This window comes from Sarcophilus harrisii, chromosome 6 (genome assembly GCF_902635505.1).
Source record: "Sarcophilus harrisii chromosome 6, mSarHar1.11, whole genome shotgun sequence".
Classification (NCBI taxonomy): Eukaryota; Metazoa; Chordata; class Mammalia; order Dasyuromorphia; family Dasyuridae; genus Sarcophilus; species Sarcophilus harrisii.
Genome location: NC_045431.1, coordinates 163,894,352 through 163,907,013, shown reverse-complemented (window position 1 = coordinate 163,907,013; position 12,662 = coordinate 163,894,352). Strand labels below are relative to the sequence as shown.

The 12,662-nt window shown below is 36.3% G+C and overlaps 1 protein-coding gene across 3 annotated transcripts in view; it reads right to left on the bottom strand.

Annotated features, from left to right (window-relative positions):
* Positions 1 to 396: 396 nt before the first annotated feature.
* LOC100926950 (sulfotransferase 1 family member D1-like) overlaps positions 397 to 12,662 on the bottom strand; it is a 31,802-nt gene continuing 19,536 nt past the window's right edge. For all 3 annotated transcript variants that reach the window (XM_031941581.1, XM_003774249.4, XM_023506636.2), the window contains 4 exons: positions 9,763 to 9,889; positions 6,857 to 6,951; positions 5,308 to 5,488; positions 397 to 1,232 (listed from right to left, as the gene is read on the bottom strand). In XM_031941581.1, the coding sequence (XP_031797441.1) occupies positions 1,120 to 1,232; positions 5,308 to 5,488; positions 6,857 to 6,951; positions 9,763 to 9,889 (516 nt within the window). In that variant the 3' untranslated portion in view covers positions 397 to 1,119. The remainder of the gene's footprint in view (positions 1,233 to 5,307; positions 5,489 to 6,856; positions 6,952 to 9,762; positions 9,890 to 12,662) is intronic.

The window sequence follows — 12,662 nt, the reverse complement described above, 5'->3', positions numbered from 1 at the left end:
ATGCTGTGGGGGAGGGGTGGTCGGTCTCAAAGAACTCTAGCTGTTTGGGGTTGTATTCTTCACCCCCCGTGTTTTTAGCTTCTCTGCTGGGCTACTGACTTGCTACCAGGGCAAAGTATCCAATCCTGCAGTGAAGCTCTCCCCGCAGAGATGGCTGAGATCACACCCCAACCCCCTCCGGTCTGCTCGGCTGTGAGCTGCCTGCCAAGCTCTCGCTGCCGCTACCTGCCCTCAGCCTGTGCCAGATCTAAAACCGTCCCGCCCTCAAGCAAAAACAGACCTTTCCTGGCAAATCTGAAGGATGTCTTCTCTTGATAACTGTTTGTGGGTTTTTTTTTTCAGTCAGGCATTAATTCAGAGGCTTGTAATGAGATGGATTCTGAGAGAAAATGCGGAGCTTACACAGCTGTGTGCCTCCTCGTCACCATCTTGGCCGGAAGTCTCAAATTAACTTTAAAACATATGATGTAAAAATAGTATAGGAAATAATTAAGACAAAGTCAGTCAAGTAGGAGAGATACAAAGATGCTGAACTTTGTTAAGAGAAAATTATATAGGATGTGTTTAGGTGGCCACTTTGATTGGGAACTTGGTGGGCCCCACCTAGTGAGGAATTCACTTCTGGCATATATTCTACCTTCTGGTAATTTCCACTTTAAACTAAGTCTTTGTTAAAGAAGTGCATTTTAATTCTACTAAATTCCACAAGCTATCAAACACAACACAAATTAACTTTAAAAACTTTATAACCTTTTAAAATCATCAATCTAACAAAATTTCAACCTTATAAATTTTTTTGCTTTTGGACAAGGACCCATTGTTCAACTCTAGTTACAACATTGTACAATAGGAAAATGTGTAATTGAGTGCTTTTAAAATCATTGTTTCATGATTTAATTCTTTAAGATAATATAAACATTGGAGCAGAGAGTTTATTAGGAAATCTTGGACAATCGTTCTTTACATCTTCCGATTTAAATGCTTAGGACTTTTCTTAGCAATATCTATATAAAGTGCTGAGTCATGCAACTGCAGAAGCTCAAAGCCTATACATATTATTGCTAGGTATTTTTCTTCTTGCAAAACATTTCAGAAGTTTGGAGGGAAGAGAGACATTCCTTAGATCTCAGATCGAAACTTCAGTGTAGTACCTTCCATTTGTTGGTTATAATGTTTTTCGAATCTCTCATACTGGGCTACGGTGAAATGATTCTTCCAGTCACCTGAAATCCCTGGCAGGAAAGAAAGATTAGAATATTAACCCATTGTATCACTTTCCCATCAAACCAATTTTAGTCTGCTTTCCAAATCATGGCCCAAACCTTGTATTTTGTTTCCAGAACTTTGCTTCACCTATTCTCACTAAATCGTTGGCTTTTCCAACATATCTGTGCAACAATGGCTTAAATAGCTCTTGAACCATCCAGTAAAGGATTCTGGGATTTAAAATTTGAACAGTTTCATTTTCTTTTTCTTTTTCTTTTTCTTTTTCTTTTCTTTTCTTTTCTTTTCTTTCTTTCATTCTTTCTTTCTTTCTTTCTTTCTTTCTTTCTTTCTTTCTTTTTTGCTGAGGCAATTGGTGTTAAGTGACTTGCTCATGATCACATAACTTGGAAGTGTTAAGTGTCTGAGGCCAGATTTGAACTCAGTCCTGCTGAGTTCAGGGCTGGTGCTCTATCCACTGCATCATCTAGTTGCCCCACGGTTTCATTTTCTTGTTAATTTTATTGAACTCAGATGTGGAATATGAAGAATTCAAAAAGTTTCCACCAAAATCTTTTAGAATGAAAGTGGATGAAATATGGCTTTTAAAAAAGGTAAGCTAGCTGCCCTGGGGAGTATTTGAATATCATCACCATTTCTCTTTGGTATTGTTGTTCAGTCATTTCAGTACTGCATAACTTTTTGTGATCCTATTTTAAGGTTCTTTTGGCAGATGCTGGAGTGGTTTGTCATTTCCTTCTCCAGCTCATTTTACAGATGAGGAAATTGAGGCAAAAAAGGAGTAAGTGATGTGCTCAGAGTCACTCATCTGGAAGTATTTGAGGCCAGATTTGAATTCAGGAAAATGATGCTTCCTATTTCTAAGCACAATTTTTTCTTCACTGCACTAAAGATTCCTTCAATCTTTTCTTTTAGCTTGGATATCTGTAGATACCAGAGAGAATCATTAACATAATACTATTTAATATTCAAATAATCTTATACATTAATACACAATGTCTCTAAAGTCTTAGTACAGTTTTGAGCCTTAAATTAATAGGTTTGTTGTTGTTTAGTCATGTTCAACTTTCCATGACCCCATTTGGAGTTTTCTTGGCAAAGATTCTGGAGTAGTTTGCCATTTCCTTCTCAAGCTCATTTTACAGATGAAGAAACTGAAGCAAATAGAGTTAAATGAGTTTCCCAGGATCACAGAGCTAGTCAGTGTCTGAAGCCAGATTTGAATTCAGGAAGGTGAGTTTTCTTGATTCCAGGTCAGGTACTCTATTCACTATGCCATCTAGTTGTTCCCAAATTAATAGGTAACTGTGTAACATTGTTAAATCTGTGATCCTCTTTTGTATGTTAAGTTTCAAAAGCTTGAAATTTCATTTAGACTTTTCGAATATACTTTAAGGTTTATGAAACACATTTACTAAGATAATCTCCTGCATAATAATCACTAGAACTATCATTTATATAGTGCTTAGTATATGGCAGATAGTATACTAAAAGCTCCTTTGATCTTCACTATAACTCTGGGAGATAGGGGCTATTGCTATTATCCCCATTTTATATATGAAAAAACTGAAGCTGGATGACTTGCTCAAGATCTCACAGCTATTAAATGTTTAGGGATGGATTTAACCTTTAATCTTTTTGATTCCTGGTCTTGCACTCTGTCCTAGACTTCAGGTCTACCCAAATTATCTAGGAAAACCCAATTGTAGCAAATCCCAACAAGGAACTTTATTATTTTAATAAGTATGTAATCGAATATCTTCATATCTCCAAATTTGCTCAAGCAGATACCCCTGACAGCATATTTTTATATTTCTCCCATTAGATTTTAAGTGTCTTTTGTTTCTTTTTATACTCCAGTGTTTAACAAAGTGCCTAGAACATAATAGGCTCTTTCTCTCTCTTTCTGTATGTCTCTGAGTCTGTGTCTGTCGGTCTGTTGGTCTGTCTCTCATTTGAATTTCTGGACAATAGCAGAACACAACTGAACTTGACTAATCCCCAAATCCTCCGAAGCTACTCTAAGCTCCAAGTCCCATAACATTTCTTGACTGATTGTTGTTGCCTTATTGAGTCATTCATTTCCATTTGTTCAATTCTGGATTTTAGTGTGTTATTTTCTTTATTAACATTTTTAAAATTTCCTTTTGTATTTGTCCAATTGAATTTTTGAATAAGTTGTTTTGTTCTATGGAATTTTTTTTTCCATTTCACAAATTCTGTTTTTTAAGGAGCTATTTTCTTTTTCTGTTTCACAAATTCAGTTTTTCTTGGAGTTGTTTTCTTTTTCCAGTTTGTCAAATCTATCTTTTAATGAGTTATATGCTTTTTCCATTTCACTATATCTATTTTGTGTTTCCTTTTCCAGACTCTCTTGTAAGACTTTCATTCCTTTCCCCATTTTCCCTCTAGCTGTCTTTTAAGATCCTTTCTAAGTTCCTCTAGGAGAGCCTTGTGTTATGGGGATCAGATTATTTCATCCCTTGGAGATTCATCTGGAGACAATCTGTCTTTAGTCTTAGGATTTGAAATCTGTTCTTCTCTTTCACCATAAAAGCTTTCAATTGTTAGAGTGCTCTTTAAAGTGCTGATTCACTTCTGGTGCTGGCTCTGTCACACGGAGTTGTTAGCAATGCCCTTGGCTCTGTGCTGTCAGCCCTGGTGTTTGTGGTCAGAATCTGCTCAGCTACCCTGAGACTGCACTGTTCTGGGATTCTGAGCTGTCTGTGCTGGTGTTTATGGTCAGCTGCCTGGGACTCATTGTCCCTCTCCCACTTCCAAATGAAACAGACCTTCTCTGGTCCTTTTCCTCCCACAAACTCTCTGCCCTGCAGAATTTAAACTGCCACACTGAAACTATTCTGGCCTGTGGCTCTGCTCTGTCTGTGCTGGCATTTGTGGTCAGCTGTTTGTACTTCTCTGCTTCTCTCCCATTTCTGATTGAAACAGATCTTTTCTGCTCTGTTTCCTCCAGCAAGTTCTCTGCCTTGGGACTATAAGCTATCTGTGCTGGTGTTTGTGCTCAGCTGCTTGTGCTGGCTGGCTCCCTCCCATTTCCAATTGAAACAGATTTTTTTTGGCAATCTTTGAAATTATCTTCTGCTGATACCTTGTTGCACTCCCAATAGTTGTGGGTTCTGCCTGTCCAGAGCTAATTCAGAGACTGGATTTTGTAATTATTGTGCAGCTTATAAAGAAGGTCAGAGAGAAATGTGTGTTCTCTCTGCCATCTTCAGTCCCATACCATTTAAACTGCCTATCCATCTACAACTTTTACTCAAAATATGCTAACTATATAAAATAAACACATATGCATGGCCAATTCTTCAACAATGCCCTTGCAAAACTTTGTGTTTCAATACCCTCCCCCCTTTCCACCCACACCCTCTCCTAGATGGCATAACTTATTTATTTTATCAATGAGAGAGCTGCTCAGTAAGTACACCCCACCATCAGCTATCCTTGCTCCTATTTCTCCTACAGATACTAACACTCTCCTGAATGAGGAACCCCAGGTCATTCCAGTAGTCCAAGGTGTCTTGCTTCAGTAAAGGATCTCAGGGAAGACACTGGTTGGGATATTGGCTTTGCATGCCAAGGGAAAGTTCTCTCAAGAAGGCTTCCCAACAGGTAAGATTTGTGGCAGTAAAGAGGTTTGCCACAGAATATTATCTTGAAGTTGTATTTTTCTTCTTGCCCCCTTCATCTTATTACTCTTCTAAGCCACTCATAGGGTGGGTAGGTGGTGTATTGAATCGAGCACCAAGTCTGGAGTCAGGAAGACCAAAGTTCACAATCATCCTCACACACTTACTGGCTGTGTGACCCTTGGCAAATCACTTAACCCTATTTACCTTGTTTTCCTCATCTGAAAAATGAGCTGGAGAAGGAAATATTTGTCAAGAAAACCCCAAATGAGATCATGAAGAATTAGACATAACCAACAATGATTGAAGAACAACAAAAAAACACTCATGGTTACTATTTCTTTCCCCCAATTCTTGCCATCACTAGTCTCATGGAATTTGAGGATTGGATTAGATGAGTTTTAAGATAACCTTTGAATAAGAGTGTTCCTCTCACCCTTTCTCATAAAAGGAGATATTTTGTGGTCCATTTCATCTTCTGGCACCATGGTATAATTGGTTGTTGGGTTGTCTTTCATTATCTCGAAGGAGGTGTGATAGAGGATTTTATTCACAATCTCTTCTGGCAAATCCTTTTCCAAGAATTTCAGTATTTTCAATAACTCACGTTTTGGGTCCTAGAGAATCATGGAATCATAGAATTTTTAAGTTTGGATTATAATGGCTAGGTATCTCAACTCATACTTGAGAGAAATTCCCCAGTGTAACATAGACAACAAATGGTTATGCAGTTCCTGTCTGAAGATCTCCAAAGGAGTTAATCCACAATCTTTCAAAGTGACTCATTCCACTTTGGGACAGCTCTCATTTTTAGGAGGTGTTTCATTGACATCATACCTAAATTACTTTCTTTATGATTTCCACTTCTTGCTTCTATTTGTATTCTCTTGGACCAAAAAAAAAAAAGCCAAAAAACAAACACATGAAAATTTTGTTCCAAATGAAAGCCCTGAAAATACTTGAAGACAGGTTATTAAGTTCTTTCAAGTCTTTTCTTATCTGATTTATCCTGTTCCTTCAAGGGATCATTATGGCCTCAGGCCCTTTACTGTCCTAATTATTTACTCTGAATATTCTCCAGCTTATCAAAATCCTTCTAAAATGGAAGACCACATTCCATATGGCTGCTGATGGCACAATACAATTGTACTTACACTTTCCCATTCTTAGAAGCTATGCTTCTTTGGTTGAAGTTGAAGACAATATTAGCTTTTTGGGTGCCACATAACTTCTGGCTTACATTGATTGACCTTATGGTCCACTAAAATCCTTCAACTTTCTTTTTTAAAGAAAAATTATTTTCCTGGCATTCTGGGAAGATGGCAGAGTGTATCAAAGATTTCCAAGCTCTCCAATTTTTTTCTATAAACAGGACATCACCACAAAATGAATGTAGAGTGGCAAAAATGAAGGGGTAAAGCAATTGCTTTAATCAGATAACTTGAGGGGACCTTATACATCTAATCATGTCTCCCATCTTTTATATGGAAAGCTGATATTTTTTTTTTGTCACTCAAGCATAGGACTTTATATTTATGCTTACTGAATTTGATTTTGTGGGAGCCAGGCCAATACTTTATCCTGTAAAGGCCTTTTGGGGCCCTGACTTTCTTTTCTAACATCTTAACAACCTTTCCCAATTTTGAGTCATCCCTAAATTGGATGAACATGCCATCTAAGACTTTATCTGAGTCATTGATAAAAATATTGAATAACAGGGTAAAACACAGATCTGTGGGGCAACCGTCTGGAGACCTTCTGGAATACTGGTGTTAAACCATGAATAATAACTCTTTTGAGTCTGGCCATTCCAATTAGTTTTGAATCCATCTAATTGAATATTCTTGTCTATTTCATCTCTCTTCATCTTCATAAGAAGGGTATGAGACACTTTTCAGAAGAAGATAAGATTATAGGATAGTTGTATCTGAAATAATTACTGATTGAAGAGAGTTTCATATGGAAAAGAGTTGTTTTTCTCTCACCTCCTTCATATCTTCATAGAAAAGGTAGAGGATACGGTAGTCCTTCTTTTTCTCCCACCAGCCCTTCACATGGTCATACCAGGAACCAAAACTCACTAAGGTACAAAAGATAAGACAAGACATTCAGGGGGAAGAAAGGTTTCTTAGGAAGGAAAAACTTTTAAAATCCACCCACATTTCTTGTTAATGTCACCATCATCATGTCATCCCATTTTAATTCAAGAAGCATTTATTAAGTGCCAACTTTGTTGAAAACACTTAAATTTTAGGGATATAAAGGAAAAAACAACAACAAGGAGCTTGTTGGTATAATACAATATGGCTCAATTGTTTGTTGAATACTGATACAATTAAGGCACTAAGTTTTAGGAATAAAAAGGACATTCTTAAAAATAAGTAGTCTGTGCTCAATGTGTTAGCAATCTAGATGGAATGCATAAGTTCTTTACTTCTCTGGGATTCAATTTTTTTATTTTTAAAATAGAGGGTTGGATTGGATATCTTCTTTGGAACTCTACAATTCTAGATTTAGGAGCTTATGCAAAAAGTTGGGACTTAAGCAGAGCCTTGAAGGACAAGTAGAACTTAAATCCTAAAAGAAGACGGGGGAAGAACATTTTATATAGAGAGAATATCATGAACAAGAGCAAAAATATAGACTTGTTTAGTACAAACTTGGGAAGAAATGAGTACAGCCATTTTTGATGGAGGAGATCTGGTAGTGAGTTATAGAAGTGGTGAGTCACAGGAGACAAAGGGAACTATATAACTATGTAAAATTATATAGTTCTAGGGACTAGGGAAGATAGTGCAATGTCTTGAATGCCAGTGTGAGGATAAGGTTCCACTGATTACCCCATCAGTTAAAAGTAATTCCCTGTTAGGTAAGACCATCTTTTTTGATTGACAACCAGAATTAATGTACACAATCTAGATGTATAGGCTTTATTCACATTCCATTTTGATTTTGAAATTCAATCAAAAAAGTGTTCATATTAATTTGTTGGGGCAGGTAAGTGGCATCATAGTGCATAGAGTAACAGTGGAGTCAAGAAAACTCATCTTCCTGAGTTCAAATCTGCCCTCAGATACACTGGCTCCGGAGAAGTCACTTAACCCTATTTGCCTTGGTTTCCTCATTTGTAAGGTAAGCTGGAGAAAGAATGGCAAAACACTCCAGTGTCTTTGCCAAGATGGGATCATTCATAGTAAGGTCTAAAAACGACTAAACCACAATAACTTCATTTGTCAAGGTTAGATAATTACTTTTAAAAGGATAAGATAATCAATATAGTCTCTCCTGTATAATAGACAAAGCAATCTCTCCTTTATTGTGTAGCAACTGAGTTAAGTTTTGCAAAATGTGGAAAATTTGAGAAGGTACAGATTGGAGGCAGGAAGACAAATTTGGAGAATTTTGAAACATTCCAGGCATAAGATGAGGGTGTGTATTAGGGTAATGAGAATGAATTTTGGCAAATTATTCTGGAAAAAGTTGATCTACAAGTTCTGATTATTTATAATACCTGTTCTACTTGGAAGGGATATCATAAAATATTGTTTTTTTTTTTTATCATGTTCAGCTCTTTTTAAAATTTTTCCTTCATTTTAAAATTTATTTATTTATTTTTAATACATGTTGTTTTAGGAATTATGTTGAGGAAAAAAATCAGAATAAAAGGGGAAAACCATGGGAGAGTAGGAAAAAAAAAAAAACCAGAAAAAAATAAATGATCATAGCCTTTGCTGATTTATAGTCAGTTCTCCCTAGTTCTTTTTCTGGATGCAGATGGAATTTTTTATCCAAAGTCAAGTGAGTAGATTTCCTTGACTTTCCTTCACTTTTGTAACAATAATATTAACATTTGAATAGTGATTTCAGTTTTGCAAAGTATTTTATCTTAAAAAAAAACTTCTTATAACAATCCTGGGGAATGAGATGGTATTCCTATTTGACAAGTGGGGCTAAGAGAGATTAAGTAACTTTTTTTTTTCCTAGGGCAATTGGAGTTAAATTCAAATTTGAACTCAGGTCCTCTTGACTTTAGGGCTGGTGCTCTATCCACTGCACCACCTAGCAGTCCCAATTAGGTAACCATTTAAGGTCACACAGTGTCTGAATGTGAATTTGAATTCAAGTCTTCCTAACTCCATATCTAGCATTCTCTTCATTATGCCATGAACTTTGCCATTATTTCCTGTCTAAGAAGATAGGAAATACCTAAAGGGATCTCAGTTAATATATATTAATTCACTGTGAACTCCACATCCCTTCATTCAATCATTCAATCATCGAGTATTTTTTACTTTTGAGCTCAGATTCAATCAATACTTAGTCTTTTCCCCCTCCTCTTTTTTTTAAATAATAGCTTTTTATTTTTCAAAATACATGCAAAGATAGTTCTCAACATGCACTCCTGAAAAACCTTGTATTCCAAATTTTTCTCCTCCCTTTGTCCTCCCCTGCACAGCAAGTAATGCAATATAAGTTAATTATGTTCAATTCTTCTAAACATATTTCCACATTGCTATGCAAGAAAAATAAGATTAAAAGGGAAAAAATGAGAAAGAAAAAAACAAGCAAACAGACAACAACCACCAAAATAAAGATGAAAAAGTTACGTTGGGATCCCCATTCAATATCCATAGTCCTCTCTCTGGAGGAGGATAGCTCTTTCCATCACAAGTCTATTGGAATTGCTTTGAATCACCTCATTGTGGAAAGAACCACGGCCATCACAGTTGATCATCACAGAATCTTGTTGTTGCTGTGTACAAGGTTTGCTTGGTTCTATCCACTTCACCCAGCAATAATTCATGTAAATTTTCCCAGACTTCTCTGAAATCAGCCTGCTTATCACCTCTTATAGAACAATAATATTCCATTACTGCATAGTTAATATTACCCTTTCCTGTCATGAATTTCTCCAGAAACTCCTCCCAAGTACCAGGGTCTGGGTGCATCTTTGCTGTCTTATAAAAATAATAGTAAGAGACAGCAACATCCTTAGCATTCCGTGCTACATAGATCATCTGTGGGAAGAAATGGGAGATTTGTGGAGGTTAATTAGGATTCTTTTAAAAGAAGATATTAAGTGACTTCAGTAACAGATATTGCCCCTTCCTACTTTCAGATCTAGGCCTCCACCTCCGTCCTCTGACAAAGGCCTCCATACTGTTCATTAGCACAACATTCAGGGGAGAGAGCACCATTTTCGGTGCTCCAGGAATGTGTTATAGTCAATTCGAATTGCCTTGAGAGAAGTAATTTAAATTTTCAGTATGAGAATTTATATCTCAAATATTGGCAAAAGGCTACAAATCAGGACTTAATTTATTGTTTTGTTGTTGTTGTGTCTATAATTAAGAGAATATTGGAGAAAATATCAATAATATAGATTAAACTGAAAAGTGGGTTCAATCTACATTTTTTTTCCCTGTGGGGTTCTTCAGTTGTTTAAGTCATGTCTAACTCTCTGTGACTTCATTAGAGATATTCATGGCAAAGATTCTGGAGTGATCTGCTGTTTCCTTCTCCAGTTCATTTTACAGATCAGGAAACTGAGGCAGAGGGTTAGATGACTTGAGCAGAGTCACCTAGCTAGTAAATGTCTAAGGTTGGATTTGAATTGAGGCCTGACTCCAGCCTCAGAGCTTTATCCTCAGAGTCACCTAATGTCCTCTACAACTCAGTTATTAAACATTCACCATTACACTACTGCATGTGTTTTCTAACAAACACAAAATTATGTCATCACAACTATAAATGCTCTACTATGAAAAAGTCCTAGCTAACCAAAATCCAATTAAATTATGATCTTCAATTAAAATCTTTTTCTGCATTCTATCTATAAGAGAAAGAAGCCAACCACAAGAAAATAAACCTAACACCAGAGATTCCATTTAAAAGAAAAAAACCTCAAATACTCCTGGAATAGTTGAGAATTTTATAGATAAGGCTTATGGTTTGGGAGAGAAGTGGATGAACTGACTGAAGTCCCTTTTCACCCTATGATTTTGTGATTCTATGACAATACATATTTTCTACTACAAAAGAACTATTGTTCTGTGGACTATAGAGATTTACTTTGTATTTTGAATATGAAATATTTCATTTTTTCTTACATGTCATTCTCTTACCTCTCTTTCCAGAAAACAAAAGCAAGGAGTGTTTTTGTATGCCTGGCACAGTGCCTATCACATAGTAGGCATCTCATCCCAACTTGTTGAGTTTTGAAATGTCAAGATTGGATTTTTAAAAGTAAAGCAGTCAGTTTTCATGTCTCATCAGCTTACTCTTGAAAGTTTGCAACTATACATAAAGTAAAGATTTGATTCTTTCAACCCAGTAAGGTAGGTGTTAATATAATTCCCATTTTACAGATTAAAAAACTAAAGCAGACAAAGGTTAATGGACTTACAGCTTGCATTTGAGGGAGGATGGAACTGAAGTCTCTCTGATTCTAGACCTAGCACTCTATCCTTTAGGACACCTAGCTCTAAGTACAGTATATTTTAATTTTTTGATGACTACAATACTTTGATGTTATTATTTTGATATAATAGGGGTTTCCAGGTCTTTTTTTTTTCATATGCTCTGGCAAGAAGACAATACCATGGGAACTTTCAGGATAGAGCTGAAAAGAGAAAGAACTTCTGCTTTCACTCTCTACTTTTTGTTTTCCTGAAATAACACATGTTCTGGAACTCTCTCTGAAACTTTCTATTTGAAGCAGGGAGTGGGGAGATAGTTCTATGACCTTTTTTCTCCCTTTAAATAAAGACTGTTGACTAGGCAGCTCTTCCTGTGCAGTAGCCAGTAAGGGTGTTCCATTGCCTTCTCAAAGACTAGGTCCTTCAGATGTACCAGAATTGTCTCTGGAGGTAGCCCAAGGGCGGTTATCCCATTCTACCAAAAGAATGATATTAAAGGCACTGCAGTCATTAAAGAAAATTCTGTGTCGATATATTTTACTTACTAAGTCATAAATGTTGGCTACTATATGATGTTTTAAAACCATTTATTCATCTATTTAATAAGTATTTATTAAATTTTTATTATTTGCCAGACATTGTGCTAGACATGCAAAGAAAGTAACAAACTATCTTCTACTTTTAAGAAAGTTACATTCCTTTGGGGGAAATGGTATACAAAGAAAATTAAATAAAAAAGCATACAATAAATACAAGGTAATTTTATAGGGAGAACTTATAAAGGAGTGGAATTCTTTAGTACCTAGAATATCGGCTAAGCTTGAAGCAAACTAGGGATGTTGGGGAAGAAGTGAGGAGAGAGTTTATTACAAGCACAGGAGACAGTTTGATAACCCCAGAAAGACACAAACCAGATAAAGAATAAACCACAAAGAAATAGAAGGTCAGAGGAGCATATATTTAAAACTGGAAAGGACCTTCTAATTCCCTCATTTTAAAAATAAGGAAACTGAGGGAAAGTGAGATGAATGAACTCAGCAAGGGACATAGGGGGAGTTCAGTACCGGGGACAGCAAAATGCATAATTTTGCTGGAATTCAGTGAATGAAGAAACATTTGTACTATGGGCTGGAAAGTGGGCTGGAGATAGGTTTTGAAGGGTTTCATAGATGAAGTAGAGGAATTTTTATTCATCCTAGAGTTCAGTGGTGGTCCTATAAGTTTTTTTTTTTAATTGAGGAGTGATCTGCTTGGACCTGTGCTTTACAAATATCAACCCTTCCGGTGTGTGTGGAATGATTGATAAGAGTGCACAATAGCAAGTGACTTTCCAGTTAGGGATATCTACTACTGAATAGGTTCCATTTAATTC